The following is a 20153-nucleotide window of genomic DNA, read 5'->3' as shown; positions in this document are numbered from 1 at the left end:
AATTACCTATGACATTTTTCACAGAACTAGAACAAATGACCCAAAAATTTATAGGACACCCTAACAGACCCAGAATTGCCAAACCAATTCAGGGTGGGGGGAGCGGAAGGCACAACTCTTCCAGACTTCAGACAATATTACAAAGCTACAGTAACCAAAATGGTGTGGTATTGGTACAAAAACAGACATACAGATCAATGGAACAAAATAGAGATCCCAGAAATAAACCCAGACACTCACGGTCAATTAATCTTCAACAAAGGATGCAAAAATATAAAATGGGGAAAAGTCTCTTCAGCAAGTGGTGCTGGGAAAATAGGACAGTCGCATGTAAATCAATGAAACTAGAACACACCCTCACACCATGCACAAAAATAAACTCAAAATGGCTTAAAGACTTAAACATAAGACATGATACCATAAAACTCCTAGAGAAGAACATAGGCAAAACATTCTCTGGCATAAACCATACAAATGTTTTCTTAGGTCAGTTTTCCAAGGTAATAGAAATAAAAACAAACAAGTCATGTCTAATCAAATTTACGAGCTTTTGCACAGCAAAGGAAACCATAAAAACAAAAAAGCTACCTACTGAATGGGAGAAAATAGTTACAAATGATGCAACCACAAGGACTTAAAAATCTCCAAAATTTACAAGCAACTCATACAACTCAACAACAAAACAAATAAACAATCCAATCAAAAAATGGACAGAAGACCTAAATAGACATTTCTCCCAAGAAGACATACGGGTGGCCAGGAGGCACATAAAAAGATGCTCAATGTCACTAATTATTAGAGAATGCAAATCAAAACTATGAGGTACCAGCTCACACCAGTCATCATTAACAAGTCTACCAATAACAAATTCTGGAGAGGGTGTGGAGAAAAGGAAACCTCCTACCATGATGGTGGAAACGTAAATCAGTACAACCCCTATGGAAAATAGTATAGAGATGCCTCAGAAAACTGAAAATAGAACTACCATATGACCCAGCAATCCCAGTCCTGGGCTTATATCTGGACAAAACCATAATTCAAAAAGATATATGCACCCCTATGTTCATTGCAGTGCTATTCAAATTAACCAAGACAGGAAACAACCTAAATGTCCATCAATGAACGAGTTAAGAAGTTGTGGTACATGTATACAATGGAATACTACTCACCCATAACAAAGAACGAAATAATGCCATTCGCAGCAATATGGAAGCAACTAGAGATTCTCATACTAAGTGAAATCAGTCAGAATGAGGACAAATGCTGTATCACTTACATATGGAATCTAAAATATGACATTAGATGAACCTATCTACAAAATAGACCCACAGACACACAGAACAGATACATGGCTGCCAAGGGGGAGGGGAGAGGAAGTGGCATGGATTATGAGTTTGGGGTTAATACATAGCAAACTATTACATTTGGAATGAATGGACAATAAGGTCCTACTGTTTAGCACAGGGAACTACATCCAATATCCTAGGTTAGACCTGATGGAAAATAATATTTTAAAAAAGAATGTGTATATGCATATATATATGATTGAGTTACTTTGCTGTACAGCAGAAATTTGCACAAGTCTGTAAATCAAATACACTTTAATAAAAATAACCAAATCAAAGTTCGGGGACCTTAATGATACACATACACAGTTCCAGATTCATCTATAATCCTTTCCTACCAACTTAGTCCAACTTGGTTGTCTGCTTAAAATTTGTGAAGTGACTTCTGCATTTTACAATTTTAGTCAGCAAAATGTACAGATGATAAAATAAATTCTCTTATTTTACAGCAGATATTGTTGTCAATAGTTTTTGTAAAGTTACCCAAACGTCACTACAATACTACAATCTCCATCATAAGCACATTTGCAGAAAATCTCTGCCACACACCTGGCCCTAGAAAACTGCTGGCCTGCTTTCTGACTCTATGATTTTGCCTTTCCTAGGTATTTCATATAAATGCAATCACAACAACAACAACAGCAACAATAAAAAAAAAAAAAAAACGGAGTTCCCATCGTGGCTCAGTGGAAACGAATCCAACTAGGAACCATGAGGTTGTAGGTTCCATCCCTGTCCTCGCTCAGTGGGTTAAGATCCAGCGTTGCTGTGAACTGTGGTATAGTTCGAAGATACGGCTTGGGTCCTGTGTGGCTGTGGCTGTGGTGTAGGCCAGCAGCTAGAGCCCTGATTAGACCCCTAGCCTGGGAACTTCCATATACCGTGGGTGCGGCCCTGGAAAAAGACCAAAAAAAGAAAAAAAAAAAAAAAAAAAAAAAAAAAGGGGAATCAGAGAGAACGTAGTCTTTTACATCTGGCTTCTTGTAGAGTAAATGACACAGTCACAGGAGCTGGCTAAAGGATCCCGTGGAGAGGTGTTTCGCTTTATCACAGAGATGTTTTCCTTATTTCGTGGGGGAGGGAAACAAAGGGAGGCGGGTGGGAGCAGGAAGGGTAAGAAGGCAGCAATGGTTGGTGGGTATCTGCTGGGGCCGCAGAAGCAAGAGTGTGGCCCTGACACTCTGCCGATTGGCCTGAATTCCACCATATACACATCTGACAGTCTGGGACGTGGTCTTTTGTTGTTATTTTCAAGGTCACGCTATTTTCAAGGTCACACTGGATTCTTTAAAAAAAAAAAATCAGAGTTTGAAAGATCAGGGCTTGTATGTTGCCAATAACTGTCTCAAAGCCGAGAGACCTCAGGCCTGGAAGGAAGATCCCCAGGTCCCCAGAGCCGACCATGGTCAAATTATGGGCTCTCACAGCACCTAGAGCTGCTGTTGTCCTTATCACCACTTGCAATTATACATTTGTGTATTTATTCCCTGCATTAACCTCTGAGCTCCCTGGGTCAGGGGGTACAGGAATCACATCTGGGTCTGCTCCCCACTGTACCCCTAGTTTCCAGCACACCCAGCCTTGGCACATGGTGGGCACATCATTAATACCCATTGAACTAATCATTTAACTAACCGGAGGCCCTGGTGCTTTGGAAATAAGGACAGACAGTTGAAGTGACAGAAGAATATTTTGCCTAGAATCAAATTTGGAAAGATTTTAAGAAGGGAAAAAAAAAATGCAAACTCGACTTTGTACAACCACTAAAATGTCCATATACGTCAGAAAAGGAAGTCAGCAAGAGGTCAGAACAGAGGCCATTCCTACACTTCCACGGGCCCCTACATCCACCAGACCGGCCACGTGTGGTCAGTTCAAGCATGGTCCCCTGGGCTGCACGAGGGTGACAAGGGCAGCTCTCCTTTTCTCAAAGGAACACAGCTGCTGAGCCTGTGGCGAGGTGGACACTGCCTTTATCTCCTGCTGGGCCCACAAAGATGGCATTTTCAAGCCCTGGGGGCCTTGCCTGCTGGGTGACTGCCTTCTGCCCTGGGCTGACTCGTACCTGGATCGGTGTTGACGACAGCTTTGCTCTGAACGAGCTGGGAAGGGGAGAAGCCGATCTCGGCCAGCCAAGGCCTGAGGTCCACGTAAGCATCTGCGAGCTGCTGGAGCACGAAGACGAAGAACTCCGACACCTCCTCACCCTTGCTCTGCACCAGGTCCAGAACTCTGCGCACCTATTGGGGCACAAGAATTAGGCTGTAGGAGTTCCCCTCGTGGCTCAGCTGTTGATGAACCTGACTAGGATCCATGAGGATATGGGTTCGATCTCTGGCCTCGCTCAGTGGGTTGAGAATTGGCGCTGCTGTGACGTGTGTTGTAGGTCACAGATGTGGCTTGGATCCTGCTTTGCTGTGGCTGTGGTGCAGGCCGGCAGCTGTAGCTCCAATTCAACCCCTAGCCTGGGAACCTCCATATGCTGTGGGTGAGGCCCTAAAATAGCAAAAAAAAAAAAAAAAAAAAAAAAAGAAAGAAAGAAAGAAAAGAATTAGGCTATGAGCAGGCACTTGGGGTGTCCTCCCTCTGGAGAGGCCCACACGCAGGCTGTATACAGCCTCCAGCTGGACTCTCCACCCAGCAGGTGTGAGATACTAAAGGCCCAGAATCTATGACATGGACCACCTGAGCAAGAAAAACCATGAGGTTCTAAGAAACCAGAGGCTTCCATAAGACTAAAAATAAAACAGGAGTTCCCATTGTGGCTCAGCAGGTTAAGAACCTGACATAGTGTCCATGAGAATGCTGGTTTGATCCTTGGCCTCGCTCAGTGGGTTAAGGAATCTGGCATTGTTACAAGCTGTGGTGTAGGTCGCAGATGTGGCTCAGATCCTACAGTGTTGCTGTGGCATAGGCCAGCATCTGTAACCCTGATCTGACCCCTAGCCTGGCAGTTTCCATATGCCACAGGTACAGCCCTAAGAAATAGAAAAAATGTATGTTGTGAGCCACATGCGAAGTCTGGAAAACAGGAGAAAAAAAAAAAAAAAAAAAAAAAGTCGCACTCCCAGTGAGAGCTGAGCCTATCCCTAGAATTCCCTTTTCCCTCCTTTTCTCCTCTGGTTTTTTTTTTTTTGTTCTTCGTTTGTTTTTGCCCGTGCCTGTGGCATGCAGAAGTTCATGGGTAAGGAATAAAACCTGCACCATAGTAGTGACCATTGAACGCCAGATCCTTAATCCCTAGGCCACCAGGGAACTCCTCCTCTTCCCCCTGAACCTAACACTACTGCTCTCTGGGAATGAGTGCTGAGGGAAGAAACTCACCCTGTGGGTCTAATGAGGTGGGCACTGGGGCACACAGCAGGGAAGGCAGCCTGCCATGTAAGGTGTACCTTAAAAAAGCTTTCTGTCTTATTAAAAGTTCGCCGGGGGCGGGGGGGCGCGGATCACAACACTGTTCCATTGTGTTTCTCCCAGACACCCTTCTGGTCTCCTCTGAGCCCAGAGAGATCATGTTTCAAACAAGTTTCGTCACTCCACTCTCCAAGAAGGAGTGTTGAGTCTCACATTCTATTTTTCAGAAGGCGACACAAAGCTAAAGTGAAACTAGGGGCTGGGAAGACTTCTCCCAGTGGAGTGTGGAAAATCCTTTACCATGGCCCCAGGCTGGGATGCAGCCACTCCTCAGTCAGAGGCGAGGACCAGTCTCAGAGCCGCACCCGGCAGTCAGCAGCTCTCCAGTCTGAAGGCAAGGAATGAGCAGCACAGCTAGTGTTTCATGTTCATTTTCTATTTAAAGAATTTACTGACTGAAAGTGAACTGGGGAGTTCCCACTGTGGCACAATGGGTTGGAACCCCACTATAGGGAGTTCCTGTTGTGGCGCCATAGAAACCAATCCAACTAGTATCCATGAGGATGCGGGATCAATCCCTGGCCTTGATCAGTGGGTCAGGGATCAGGTGTTGCCGTGAGCTGTGGTTTGGGTCACAGACACAGCTTGGATCCCATGTCACTGTGGCTATGGCTGCGGTGTAGGCTGGCAGCTGTGGCTCTGATTAGACCCTAGCCTGGGAACTTCTATATGCCACGGGTGTGGCCCTAAAAAAAAAAAAAAAAGAAGAAGAAGAATCTGACTGCAGTACCTCAGGTTACTGTAAAAATGAGGGTTAGATCTTGGCTGGTGCACTGGGTTAAAGGATCCGGCATTGCCACAGCTGCAGTGTAGGTTGCAGCTGCGACCATATTCAATTCCTGGCCCGGGAACTTCCATATGCTGCAGGTGCAGCCATTAAAAAAAATAGTAAAAAGTGAATTGGAAAATGAGTTGTTGGAGAACCAATGAACACAGCAAAGAGAAAGAATGGGTAAGAGGCATGTGTTCTCGACATGAACACAGACGTAAACTATGTAATTGTGTGATAAGCTGATACGCATTTCTGTCCTGTAAAGAACTCCCATAGGCCATCCCACCCAAGGTACTGAACTCCCAAAGCCCTTCATTCAGGTCAGTCGGGAGAAGCCCTGTCCGGCCACTGAAGCTGGCAGCCCGTCATCCCTGGCACCTTGTCGGGCTGCGTGGGGCCGGCGCACACGATCTCGGCGTCTTCCGCGGAGAAGTAGTCGTTGTGCAGCAAGTTGTCCACCAGACACTGGGTGTTGCGGATGTGGGTGACCAGATGCTCCCGGTTGACTTTCAACAATTTAATGTAGGAGTGAGACTCTGACGGGGCTACTTCCATCTCACTGCGGCCCTGCTTTTCCATGGTTAAAGGAGCAAGTGGCTGCGTTTCCCAAATTCATCTTTGGCTGCATGTGTGTCTTCCCGCCAGAAGGGCGATCCGGATCCAGGGCCAGCCTCTCAGTGCAAAGTCTGAAGAGACGAACAGAACCACCAACAAAACAAACGTCATGGCAAAGATCCACTCCCTACCCCCTTTCTTTGGTCCTGGAATTTCTCTATTTAGAATAAGGAGTCATGCCTACAACACTGATCAGTGATATATTAGAGTGAAAATCATAATTTAATTGCTTCTGCTTCTGGGTTACATTACTAGGGTGGACCAGAGGGAGAAAACCCTTACATTTAAAAAATAATAATAACTACGAAGTTTTGCTAAAGTGTGCCTCTGGGAGTCCCGTTGTAGCACAGCAGAAACAAATCCGACTAGGAACCATGAGGTTGCGGGTTCGATCCCTGGCCTCACTCAGTGGGTCAAGGATCTGGCGTTGCCACGAGCTGTGGTGTACTTTGCAGACGCATCTCGGATCTGTTGTGGCCGTGGCTGTGGCTTAGGCTGGCAGCTGCAGCTCCAATTCGACCCCTAGCCTGGGAACCTACATATGTTGTGGGTGCAGCCCTGAAAATAATAAAACTAAAATAAATAAAGCGTGCCTCAATCCTGGACTGGGACAGGCATTTGTAATATTATTTTCTCAATTATGTTAAGTGGGATTGGAGTTTTCCCCACACCCTAGGAGGAGTTAGGGCCCAGAAGGGGGAGCAGAGGAACTACAGTGTTGGGGGAAAGGAGGTCTGAGCAGGAAATGGCCAGAGGAGAGAAGGCCAGCAGGGAGTCTCCTATAGTAGCCAGAGTCCAGACACCTGGAACAGTGATGCCGCCGTCATCAGTGCCTGTGCTGGGTTGTGCTGTACCCCTGCCCCTAACAGCTCTCCTTACATCTCCAGCCAGGTCGGATACACACAGGTGCCTCAGGGAATGAAGGAGCAGCAATGGCCACGCTGCAGTGAAGCAGGACAGCAGAGACACGTGGATTCCGGGCAGTGGCTGACCAGGAGAGGCCAGCTCCCTGGAAAGACTTGAAAACCTCATGCATGGGCTGGACTTCCTGTCTCGGTAGAAACAGGGGTCCAAGTCTTTCACCGGGGTATCTTAAAAATACCTTGAGTTTCTCTGCGCTACCCTAGAACTGCAGTGACTGCTTTCCTTCAGGTAAGATCCCTCGGCTACTTCATTCTCCAGGCATCCTGTGTATATAAAACGCGTCACGCTCTTGAAAGTAGAAAGGCCTTGAGCTGGCCACGTTGTCCTTCATCTAAAACCCACATATTCCAGGGAGATAGTTTTAAAGATTTTTTTTTTGTTTTACGGAGCTTAGGAAAAAAAAATGCATAGAGCTCTGAACACATTATTACAGTATGTTTCATGAGCCCACATCTGGTAACACTCAGGTCCAGCGGTTCTCGTGGTTTTTTTCCCCAAGTCACATGAGGCTCCTGATCTCTGACACACGTGCACTTTTTTCTTCTTCTACCTATTGAGTTGCGAACGGCCAGCCTTATAGAGGTTCTCAGGGGACCCCCCCCCCACAATAACTTTACAACCTGAGTGATAGAGCAAGAGACAGTATGAGCTACCACGCTAAACCACAGAAGGGCAAGAGAGTCTTACCAAAAGAGTGTAAAGGCTGCAGGATCGGGTCATTCTGCTGTAAAGTGGAAATTGGCATAACATTGTACGTCAACTATACTTTAATAAAAATAAAAAAATAAAGAATGTAAAGGGATGAAAATGAGTGACTGGTTACCATTCTACTATAAAGTATGCTGATTTATTAGACGCTACTTCAGCCGTGTCTATCACGGTCAATTCTACAACCCACTTAGGGATACACAGCTTTAGAAAATTAGTTCCCTGAAGGGATGCCAGTTGATAACGTTAAATGTATATTTACATTAGTGGTTAGAAATACCTTTCAAAGATTCGGGTATGTGTTCTTTGAAGCAAGTGAGAGTATGTTAAAATGACAGTCTCTCCTACTATTGTCAATTTCCAATTTCTTTCTGGAATCTGCAAAATCAAAAAGAAAGAAAGAAAGGTTTCTTTGAAAACACTCTTATACCAAACAATGAACAAATGAATGAATTAAATTGGAGAAAGAATAATTTTTAAATACAGAGCTCTAGGTCTCAGAGTACTTTCTTTCTTTGGGACAGTGTTTTCCGAATGTCAGTCATTCAGGCACCATAGTCACTTAAATTTTTTTTTGCCACAATTGAGTCCCATCTGTGCTTTTGATCTGCTTAACTTTTTTGCTTTAAATTGACTTTATTTGGGAGTTCCCATCATGGCTCTGTAGTAGCAAACCTGACTAGGATCCGTGAGGATGAGGGTTCGATCCCTGGCCTCACTCAGTGGATTAAAGATCTGGCATTGCCGGGAGCTGTGGTGTAGGTCACAGACATGGCTCAGATCCTGCGTGGCTATGGCTGTGGCGTAGGCCGGCAACCTGTAGTTCCAGTTCAACCCCTAGCCTGGGAACTTCCATATGCCTTGGGTGCAGCCCTAAAAAGGCAAAATAAATAAATAAATAGACTTTATTTCACAACTCTAATAGACTAATTTTAAAGGAAATTTTCTATTGCCTTTGTATACAAAAAAAGGTCACTTGGAATAAATAGAAAGCAACACAAAAATAAATTCTCTAGGAAAAAAAACAAACAAACCATGCTATTAAATTCCAGCTGGACAGTGTTGGCCTGGAAATATTTTTGGACTGAGGTCTGTTTTCTCCTAGAAGCCCTTTGAGAGGTGCGACTGAGACTTTCTGTATGAGATCATGATGAATCTGGGAGAGCTGGAAAGGGAACTGCCTTCTTATTTGGTGATTCAGGGTTTTTCATGCCTTGGCTCCACTCTGACGAGGGCTTGGAATGGCCGTTCCCCAAGGGCCCTCGTTCCTCCACTCCCACTCTTCGTTCTTCCTCACAGTGGCTCCCATTGCACCCCTGGCTTCTGTCTCTTCCAAACCTGTGATTCCCACAAAACCAGTGGGAGTAGCACCCATAGACATCTCTGCCTCTTGCCATCACAGGCAGAAACTTAAGGCCAATCTCCTGATTTATGGCCACCTAAGCAACGCAATGAATCACATGTCAGCAAGCTGGCAAGGAGGCTGTCGTTTCATCATGTCCAAAGCCCTGGTTTGAGATTTAATCAGATTTGCAGAACTAGCTCAGTTCAGCAGGAATGCAACAAGGTGGGGACAACAGAAAAGCAAACAAAGAAAGCTGAGCCTGCCCTGGGAAAGCAAATCTAAGGGTAGCCAAGCGGGACACTGCCGAGAATGTCAGTTCATGGGTATGTGGTTAGGAAAATACTGATGCCAGGAATAACTCTGAATTGCATTTTCGGATTAGTTTCTCAGGGAGACAGGGAGTTAAAGAAGTGAGGCCGTTGATAATTCTACAAACTCAGAGAGAAAAGCAGTCCAGGACTTACTGCTTTAAGAGTAGAAGGAAATTCTTTTCAACGATTAGATTCGATTTTGCAGCTTGGCATGCTCAAAAAGATCAATAAATGAGGTACAAAAATGCTATTGACAGTATATGGTGAGATAGGGTCTCTTATATCAGGCATGTCAATTGGTGGGACCTTTCTGGAAATCCTTTTGACATACATATCAAGAGCCCTCGAAAAGTTTTGACTTAGTAACTTCTCATTCTAGAACTCAGCCTTCTGAAAAGATTCAGAAGATTTATGGTTTTTTTTTTAAAACAAGGAGCTTCCATTTCTGGCTTTGACAGTAGGTTGCTGTTCCCACAGAGGTGGTTGGATCAGCAGACTGGAGTGGCATTCATACAGCAGAGCACTATTCAACAATAAATAGAAATGAAATATGAGGAGAATATGAATGAGTATCATGGTTGGTATGCTGAAAGACACAAAACTCAAAAGAGCATGGAGTACATGATTCCTTCGTGTGATTCTAGCAATCTGATCTAGAAATTAGAGCAGTGGTTTCCTGGGCCAGGACATGGGAGTAGGGGAGAAACTGACTACATAGAGGAACAAGAGAAATTTCTGGGGTGAAAGAAATGTTATCTTGGAGTTCCCGTCATGGCTCAGTGGTTAACGAATCCGACTAGGAACCATGAGGTTGCGGGTTCGATCCCTGGCCTTGCTCAGTGGGTTAAGGATCCGGCGTCGCTGTGAGCTGTGGTGTAGGTCGCAGACGTGGCTCAGATCCCATTAGCTACAGCTCCAATTAGACCCCTAGCCTGGGAACCTCTATATGCCATGGGAGCTGCCCAAGAAATGGCAAAAAGACAAAAAGACAAAAAAAAAAAAAAGAAAAAAGAAAAGAAATGTTATCTTGGAAATAGATATATAAATCTCACCTATATGTGAATGTATCAATATACATTAATATGTATATGTATGCACAACACGTGTGTGTGATATATGCATATGCCACATATGTATGCATATGTATATTTATGCACACATACATTTTTAAGTTTCTGGGGTCTTTTTTAGGGCTGCACCTGTGGCATATGGACGTTTCTAGGCTAGGGGTCGAATTGGAGCTGTAGCCGCTGGCCTAAGCCACCGCCACAGCAATGCCAGATCCAAGCCACGTCTACAACCTACACCACAGCTCACGGTAACACCAGATCCTTAACCCACTGAGTGGAGCCAGGTATTGAGCCCACGTCCTCATGGCTATTACTTGCATTCATTACCACTGAGCCATGACAGGAACTCCCCATACAAACATATATATATATATATATACACACACACACACGCACACACACACACGATTTGTCAAAAGTCAACCTGTACACCTAAAATCTGTGAACGTTACTGTATGAAATTGTACTTCAGTGAAGTCAATTTTTTTAAGTAAAGGCAAAATACATTTCCAGATAAATAAAAATTGAGAGACTGTGACCAGCACAGCTACACTTTAGTACTGAATAGAGAGGGGGTTTTTTTGTTTGTTTTTTTGGTAGAAGAAAAATGATCCCAAACCAAAATGAGAGCAACAGAAAGTTTTACTACACGGGTAAATGTAAATGTGTATTGACTGAACAACATTAATATCTTGTGGAGTCTCAAACATATGTAGATTAACATTTAAACAAGGGAGACAGCAAGATGGCAGAAGAGAAAGAGCCTGAGCTCACCTCCTCTTGCAGACACACCAAAATCACAATTATTTGCAGATCCACCATCAATGAAAATGACCAGGACCTACCAGGAAAGATCTACTACAACTAAAGATATAAAGAAGGAAGCCCACACATGGCAAGACAGGTAGGAGAGGCAGAGTTGCAATATAGTCAAATCCAATACCCCTGGGTAGGCAATCCACAAATAGAGTAATAACGACCACACGGATTCTCCCAAAGGAGTGAAAAGTTTGAGCCCCACGTCAGGCTCCCCAACCTGGGGATCCTGTACCAGGAAGAAGAACCCCCAGTATATTTGGCTTTGAAGGCTAACGGGGCTTACTTTGAGAGTCCCAGAGGGCTGGGGAAAATAGAGATTTCACTCTTAAAGGGCACATACAAAATCTAACATTCTCTGGAACCCAGGGCAGTAGCAGTGACTTGACAGGTGCCTGGGTCAAACTTGTCTACTGTTCCTCAAGTCTCTTCAAAAAGCACGAGGCAACTGCAGCTCACCCTCAGGACACAGACACTGGCAATAGTTATTTTGGGGATGCTCTTTCTACCACATGGACACTGGTGCTAGCAAGCTTCATTTTGGAATCCTCTCTCTAGTGTATTAGTCCCAGGCGCCAGCCCCACCCTGGCTCAATGGTCTGTATGCACCAGGGCTGGACACCTCAGGCCAGCACAGCACCACCCACAGCAGGCAAGCTGCTTTAAGACATCTCTAAGGAGTTTCCACTGTGGCACAGTGGGTTAAGAATCCACCTGCAGCATCCAGGGTTACTGTGGAGGTATGGGTTTGCTCCTCAGCCCAGAGCAGTGGGTTAAAGGATCAAGCTTTTCCACAGCTGCAGTGTAGGTCCCAGCTGCAGCTCAGATTCAATCCCTGGCTCCAAAACTCTCATATCCTGTGGGTGTGGCCATAAGAAAGAGACATCCCTGAGCCCATAGCTCCCAATGGACACAGCCCTTCTCACCAGAAAGCCCAGGACCCAGCCCCATGCCCCAGTGTATAGGCACTAGACCCAAGACTGCCAGGGATATCCAGCCAAAGACCCTGGGACCCAGCTCCACCCAGCAGGGGCAGGGACCAACCCCAGAATTTCTGGGTCCCCTGCACTGCCTACCAGCAAGCCTTCTCTAGATTCCAGCCTGCTCCATCTCCCAGTAGGCAAATACCAGCTCCAATAAAACCTCAGGTCCACAGTCTACAGATCTTGCCCACTTACTAGCAGACTATATCCTGCCCTTGTACTGGCTGGGTCCCGCAACCTAGCCCCAGGACAAAATTCTGCCTACCAGTAGGCTAGCACTAGCTCCAGGACCTGCCTTCACCTTGCAGTGGGCAGGCAACAGCCCCTGGAGTCTCCTGAACCCTGATTCCACCCACAAGCAAACCTGCACTAGTTCCTGGACCCTGTGGTATTCACAGACAGCTGCCCCATGACCTGATCCCCACAACCACAGCCTCCACACAAGATAGGAGCTGGCAACCAAACAAATGGGGGGCCAACCAAGCCTATTAAACAGCCCATATGGTGAGCCTACCACAACAGAAAGACTCACACAGCCCATATAGGGGGAACCCCTAGAGTATATTGCTCTGGTAATAAAAGCAGAGTGTGCTGCTGGGATGCATAGGACATCTACAAAAGGCCACTTCAAGATTGGGAAACATCACCAACCTACCAGACATATACAAATAAAAACAGAAAGTTAGGCAAAATGAGGCAACAGAGGGACACATTCCAAATGAAGGAATAAAAAAAAAAAACCACTGAAAAAAACTAAGTGAAGTTGGGATAGGCAATCAACCTGAGAAAGAGTTCAAGGTAGTGATCATAAGGATGAATCAAGGACTCAGAAGGATGGATACACAGAGGAAGAATTTCGAAGTTTTAAACAAGAATAGAAGTTTTAAACAAAGAGTTAGAAAATATAAAGAACAATGAAACAGAGATGAAGAATGCAATAACTAAAATGAAAAATATGATAGAAGGAATCAACAATAGACTAAATGACACAAAGGAATGGATCAATGAGCTGGAAGACAGACTAGTGGAAATCACTGATGCTGAACAGGGGGAAAAAAAGGGGAAAAGAAAAAGAAATGAGGACAGTTTAAAAGACCTCTGGGACAACATCAAACACACTAATATGCATGACAGAGGTCCCAGAAGGAGAAGAGAGAGAGAGAAAAGGACTGATAATATAATTGAAGTTACAATATTGAAAACTTCCCTAACCTGAGAAGGGAAATAGATGCCCAATTTCTGAAAGCACAAAGAGTCCTGTTCAGGATTAATCCAAAGGGGACCACACCAAGACACACTGTAATTAAAATGGCAAAAATTAAGTATTAAGAAAATATTAAAAGCAGCAAGGGAAAAGAAACATATTATGTACAAGGGAAGTACCATAAGGCTATCAGCTAACTTTTCAGCAGAAACTGCAGGCCAGAAGGGAGTAACACAATGTATTTAAAGTGATGAAAGGGAAAAACCTACAAGCAAGAATACTCTACCCAGTAAGGCTCTCATTCAGATTTGATGGAGAGATCAAAAGCTTTACAGACACGGAAAAGCTAAAAGAATTCAGTGTCACCAAACCATCTTTACAAGAAATGTTAAAGGAACTTCTCTAAGCAAAGAAGAAAATGACATAATGGAAAACATAAATATCACAAAAGGAAAAAGTTCCATCAAGGCAAATGTACAGCAAAGGTAGGAAATCATCCACACACAAAGCTAGTAAGAAGGTTAAAAGACAAAAGCAGTAAAATTATTTGTATCCACAAAAAAAGCAGTTAAGGGATACACAAAACAATTACAGGTAAAATATAACATCAAAAATAGGAATTGTGAAGGGAGAAGTGTACAAATGCAGGGTTGTTAAAATGCATTTGAAATTAAGGGATAAGCAACTTAAAACAATCATACACCCATACACACATATACATACATACATACATGTATATTTGTGTATATATATACTTAGATTGCTATATATAAACCTCATGGTAACCACAAACCAAAATTTAGACACACACAGGGGAATCTAAACATAATATGAACAATAGTCATCAAATCACAAGAGTATTAAAAAAGAAGGAAAAAAGGCCTATAAAACACCAAAACAATTAACAAAATGGCAATAATTCAATAATTACTTTAAATGTAAATGGACTAAATGCTCCAATCAAAAGACATAGAATGGCTGAATGGATACAGGAACAAGCCCCTATATATATACTGCCAAAAAGAGACCCAATTCAGATCTAAAGACACACAGAAGCTGAAAATGAGGGTGGGAAAAAAGGTGTTCCATGTAAATGAAAATCATAAGAAAGTCAGGATAGTAATAGTTATGTCATAAAATATAGACTTTAAAATAAAGACTGTTATAAGAGAAAAGGCACATTACATAATGATCAAGGGATCAATCCAAGAAGATATTACAATTGTAAATATATATTAACCCAACATAGGAGCACCTAAGCAAATATTAACAGACATAAAGGGATAAATTGACAGTAACACAAAAAAATAAGGGACTTTAACACCCCATTTACACCAATGGACAGATTATCCAGACAAAATCATTAAGGAAGGAAATACTGGCTTTAAATGACACATTAGACCAGATGGACTTAACAGATATATGTAGAACTTTCCATCCAAAAGCAAGAGAATACACATTCTTTAGGATGACATCATCTAGGATAGATCACATACTAGGCCACAAAACAAGCTTCAGTAAATTTAAGAAAACTGAACACATATCAAGCATCTATTTCCACCACAACACCTATGAACTTTGAAATCAATGATAAGGAATGAAATTGAAAAAACAAAAACATGTGGAGGCTAAACAATATGCTATTAAACAACCAATGGAACTGAGGAAATCAAAGAGGAAATTAACAAGTACCTGGAGACAAAATAAAATGAAAACACAATGATCCAAAATCTGTGGGATGCAGCAAAAGTAGTTCTAAGAGGGAAGTTTATAGCAATACAAGCTTACCCGAAATAAGAAAAATCTCAAACAACCCAAACTTACACCTAAAGGAACTATAAAAAGAAGAAGAGAACCCAAAGTGAGTAGAAGGACAGAAATCATAAAGATAAGAGCAGAAATAGATGAAGTAGAGGCCAAAAGAAAAATAGAAAAGATCAATAAATCTTAGAGCTAGTTCTTTGAAAAGATAAACAAAACTGATAAATTTTTAGCTGGACTCATCAAGAAAATGGACAGCCTAGAAGAAATGGGCAAATTCCTTAGAAACGTAAAATCTCCTAATACTGAACCAGAAAGAAATAGAAAATGTGAACGGACCAATTACCAGTAATAAAATTGAATCAGTAATTTTAAAAATTCCCAATAAACAAAAGTTTAGGACCAGATAGCTACATAGGTGAGTTCTACCAAACATTTAGAGGAGAGTTAACATCTATTCTCAAACTTCCAAAAAACTGCAGAGGAAGGAACTCTTATGAACTCATCCTACAAGTCCAGCATCACTCTGATAGCAAAACCAAACAAAGATATCACAAAATAAGAAAGTTACAGGTCAGTATCACTGATGAACATAGATACAAAATTCAACAAAACCACAAAGAGCTAGCACTTCACACCTGTCAGAATGGCTATCATCAAAAAGAACACAAACAACAAATGTTGGTGGGGATGTGGAAAAAGGGAACCCTCACACCTTGTTGGTGGGAATGTAAATTTGTGCAGCTGCTATGAAAACCAGTAAGGAGGTTTCTCTGAGAACTAAAAATGGAACTACTTTATCAACCCAGCAGTTCCATTCCTGGATATTTATTTGAAAAAAAGAAAACACTAGGAGTTCCCGTCGTGGCACAGTGGTTAACGAATCCGACTAGGAACCATGAGGTTGTGGGTTCGGTCCCTGCCCTTGCTCAGTGGGTTAACGATCCGGCATCACCGTGAGCTGTGGTGTAGGTTGCAGACGCTGCTCGGATCCTGCGTTGCTGTGGCTCTGGTGTAGGCTGGCAACTGCAGCTCTGATTTGACCCCTAGCCTGGGAACCTCCATATGCCGCAGGAGCGGCCCAAAGAAATAGCAAAAAAGACAAAAAAAAAAAAAAAAAAAAAAGAAAACACTAATTTGAAAAGATACATGCGCCCCAATGCTCATAGCAGCATTATTTACAATTGCCAAGATATGAAAGCAACCTATGTAACCTTCAACAGATGAATGGATAAAGATATGGTGTATATATATATACACACACACACACACATATATACACACACACACACATATATATACACATATATATAATGTTATATACCTGTAAAATGAATGAAATTTTGCCATTTGCAACAACACAGATGGACTAATTGCTGAGTGAAATAAGTCTGCAAGAAAGACAAATACTGTATGGTATAACTTATACTTGGAATCTAAAAAATAAAACTAATTAGTGAATGTAACAAAAATGAAGCAGACTCACAGATGGAGAGAACAAACTAGTGGTTACCAGTGGGGAGAAGAAAGAGAGGAGGGGTAAGAGAGGGGCAGAGGTTTAAAAGATACACACTACTATGTGTAGAATAAATAAGCTACAGGTATATAGAGTGCAAAACATGCAATAGGGCCAATATTTTAAAATAAGTATAAATGCAATATAAACTTTAAAATTTTCAATCACTATATTGTACACCTAAATTTACATAATATTGTACATCGACGATACCTCAATTAGAAAGAAACGTGAACAGTAACAACACAAAAAGATGAAAGGGAGTAAATGCAGTTAAAGTGTTCTAAGGTCAAAGCATTTTCTGGTAATAGGCAAAAGTATCACTTTATATTAGACAGTAATGATTCAAGGATCCAAGTTGTAATCTCTAAAATGACTGTTAAGAGGCAAGAGAAGACAAAAGAAGGGGGAAATATAATAATGTATTTCATTCTAAAGGAAAGCGGAGAGAGAGGCAAAAGGAATGCAGAAGGGGTGAGACTAATAACAACCAGACAGCATATACAAATCTAAATATATTGATAATTCAGTTGAATTAAATGGACTAAATACACCAATTATACAGCAGAGATTGGCAGACTTGAGAGGAAAAAAACTATATGCTGCTTCAAGGGGTACACTTTTAGTAAAATGACAGGGCTTCATTCATTCATTTATTCATTCCCCCAAGTGGGAAAAGATACACTAGCTATTCACTAGCAAAAGAGGGCTGGCAGAGCCATATTAAAATTAAAGTAGAATTTAAGAGGAGTGTTAATAGAGGTAGAGAAATATTTCATAATGACAAAATGATTACTTCTAAAAGATGTTACGGAGTCTTTCATTTTTTTTAAGTATGCATTTTATTATTTATTTATTTATTTTGCTTTTTTAGGGCCGCACCTGCATCATACGGAGATTCCCAGGCTAGGGGTAGAATCGTAGCCACACCTGCCAGCCTACACCACAGCTCACGGCAATGCCAGATCCTTAACCCACTGAGCAAGGCCAGGGATTGAACCCACAACCTCATGGTTCCTAGTTGGATTTGTTTCCTCTGCACCACGATGGGGACTCCCAGAATCTTTAATTTATATGCACATAATAACATATTTTCTAAGTCTATAAAGCAAAAAATAACAAACATGAAAAGGAACACACAAATCCACTTTCACAGTGGGCGACTTTAATTCATTTCTCTGAATAACTGAAAGAATAGATGAACAAAAGAAACAGTAAAAATACATAGAATCTGAACAAAATGATATCTTCACTGATACCAATAGAACACTGCAGCCAACAGCAAATGAATGCCCAGCACTTAGAGTGCATGGGAGTGTTTGCCAAAGCTGACTGATGCTGGACCATAAAACAAGTTCTTAATAAATTGCAAAAAACCCAAATCATTCAGAATGTGTTCTCTGACCACAGTGGAATAAGGCTAGAAATAAATTTTTTGTTCTGTTTTGTTTTTGCTTGTTAGGGCTGTACCTGCAGCATATGGAGGTTCCCAGGCTAGGGGTCGAATCGGAGCTACAGCTGCCGGCCTACACCACAGCTCACAGCAACGCTGGATCCTTAACCCACTGAGAGAGGTCAGGGATCAAACCCGCACCCTCTTGGGTCCTAGTTGGGTCTGTTAGCCACTGAGCCACAAAGGGAACTCCCTAAAACTAAAAATACCTAGAAAATCCCCACTCCCATAGGTCAAAGAAGAGGTAAAAGTGGAAATTAGAAAATATTTTGAATTGCATAATAATGAAAGTCCTACCCATTGAAATTTGTGGGATACAATTTAAAAAGTCATAGAAATATGTGGCCTTATACACATACATTAGAAAAGAAAAATGGGGAGTTCCCGTCGTGGCACAGTGGTTAACGAATCCAACTAGGAACCATGAGGTTGCGGGTTCGTCCCTGCCCTTGCTCAGTGGGTTAACGATCCAGCGTTGCCGTGAGCTGTGGTGTAGGTTGCAGACGCGCTCAGACCCCTCGTTGCTGTGGCTCTGGCGTAGGCCGGTGGCTACAGCTCCGATTCAACCCCTGGCCTGGGAACCTCCATATGCCGCAGGAGCGGCCCAAGAAATAGCAACAACAACAACAACAACAACAAAAAGACAAAAAAAAAAAAAAAAAAAAAAAGACAAAAAAAAAAAAAGAAAAATGCCACTGTATTGTACTTTGAATTTATTATTAAACCATGGATGTTTACTCTTGTTCATATTCTTTGAAAAGCTTTTTAAAAATACATGAAATTTCATCACATGGATGGTATTCTAACTTGTTCAAGAAATTTCTTGTATACATTTATGTATATATACATTATACATAAATGGCCATGTATAGCCAGGTACACTAAGCAGAAAAATCCCAAGGAAACCCACCAAAACATTAGGTGTGATTATTTCTGCGTGATAAGATTACAGATGACATTACTTAGAGGTGCAAGTGGCATATTCCAGATTATCTTTGATAGGGAGTCTCTTTTTTTTCTTTTTCTTTTTTAGTAAGAGAAAAAGAAATATTTTAGCCCACCCCAAACCGTAACTGTGATGCTTGGGTTTAATGGTCGGGAACAGCACTGCTGACATTTAACTGGTGTTTGAGTTTGCTGCCGAAGAGCCCCTGTTGACAAGTTCCGTATCCTGGTAGCGTCTCTCTTTAGAACAGCAAGTAGATGAGGACAAGCCCACGGCCAACGCAGGTCCCCGTGTTTTCTGGCTGGCACCCTACTCTCCTTGCTGGCCAGGCACCAGGAAAAGCGAGAGCGGAAGTGGGTCTGGAGTAGCGGAGAGCCGCATCTTCCAGGGGTACTGCCCTCCCAGCTGAAGAGGGGATGGTGACGGTGAGGGGGCCTCCTGGAGAAAGAGGACTGGGGTGGATTCATTCCCTCGTTTTCACTCATCATGTATTGATGGAGCATAAAGGACATATACGTGACATATACGTCAACTACCCTGCCCTCAGGGGGCTTACAGATAAGACAGGGGAACCCACAGAAGCCCACCGGACCACCAAATGCCCAGTTAACAAGCTAACAGCAGAGAAGGAAGAGGCTGCGGGGGGGGGGGGGGGGGAACAAAGCAAAGACGTGTGAATGGGGTGAACTGGGAATCCGGGAGAGAGGGTGGGCCGAGTCAGCCACGGGTCGGGGCAGGGCCAGAGAGGCCGGAGCTTAGAGGACTCTTGTGGCTGGCCTGCTGTCAGAATGCACACCATGAGGTCACAGGACACTTCAAAGGATTCCCTTAGAAAAGAGCCCCGCTTTGGGAGAACAGCCAGGAACTCATGGGCAGAGACTGATTTCTATCCCTGTTTCTGTCCTGGAGTCACAGGGAGGCTCTAGAGAAAAACAGACACACACGCACGGTTTCACTTGCTAAAAAGGG

The 20153-nt window shown here is 42.9% G+C and overlaps 1 protein-coding gene across 25 annotated transcripts in view; it reads right to left on the bottom strand.

Annotated features, from left to right (window-relative positions):
- Window positions 1-20153, bottom strand: part of NOD1 (nucleotide binding oligomerization domain containing 1) — a 78364-nt gene that overhangs the window by 41490 nt on the left and 16721 nt on the right. For 20 of the 25 annotated variants that reach the window (XR_014833062.1, XR_014833060.1, XR_014833065.1 and 17 more), the window contains 3 exons: window positions 8060-8157; window positions 5911-6218; window positions 3412-3586 (listed from right to left, as the gene is read on the bottom strand). Coding sequence is in view for 20 of the 25 variants with exons in the window: in XM_085004713.1 (XP_084860839.1) it covers window positions 3412-3586; window positions 5911-6111 (376 nt within the window). In the remaining 5 variants the exon portion in view is untranslated. 25 annotated transcript variants of the gene reach the window in all.

This window comes from Sus scrofa, chromosome 18 (genome assembly GCF_054392235.1).
Source record: "Sus scrofa isolate SSC_HxYL_T2T_F1_AM1 chromosome 18, Sscrofa_HxYL_maternal_Yorkshire_Landrace_v2.0, whole genome shotgun sequence".
In the NCBI taxonomy this organism is placed as follows: domain Eukaryota; kingdom Metazoa; phylum Chordata; class Mammalia; order Artiodactyla; family Suidae; genus Sus; species Sus scrofa.
The sequence above is the reverse complement of the archived record's forward strand: the minus strand, read 5'-3'. Positions and strand labels throughout refer to the sequence as shown.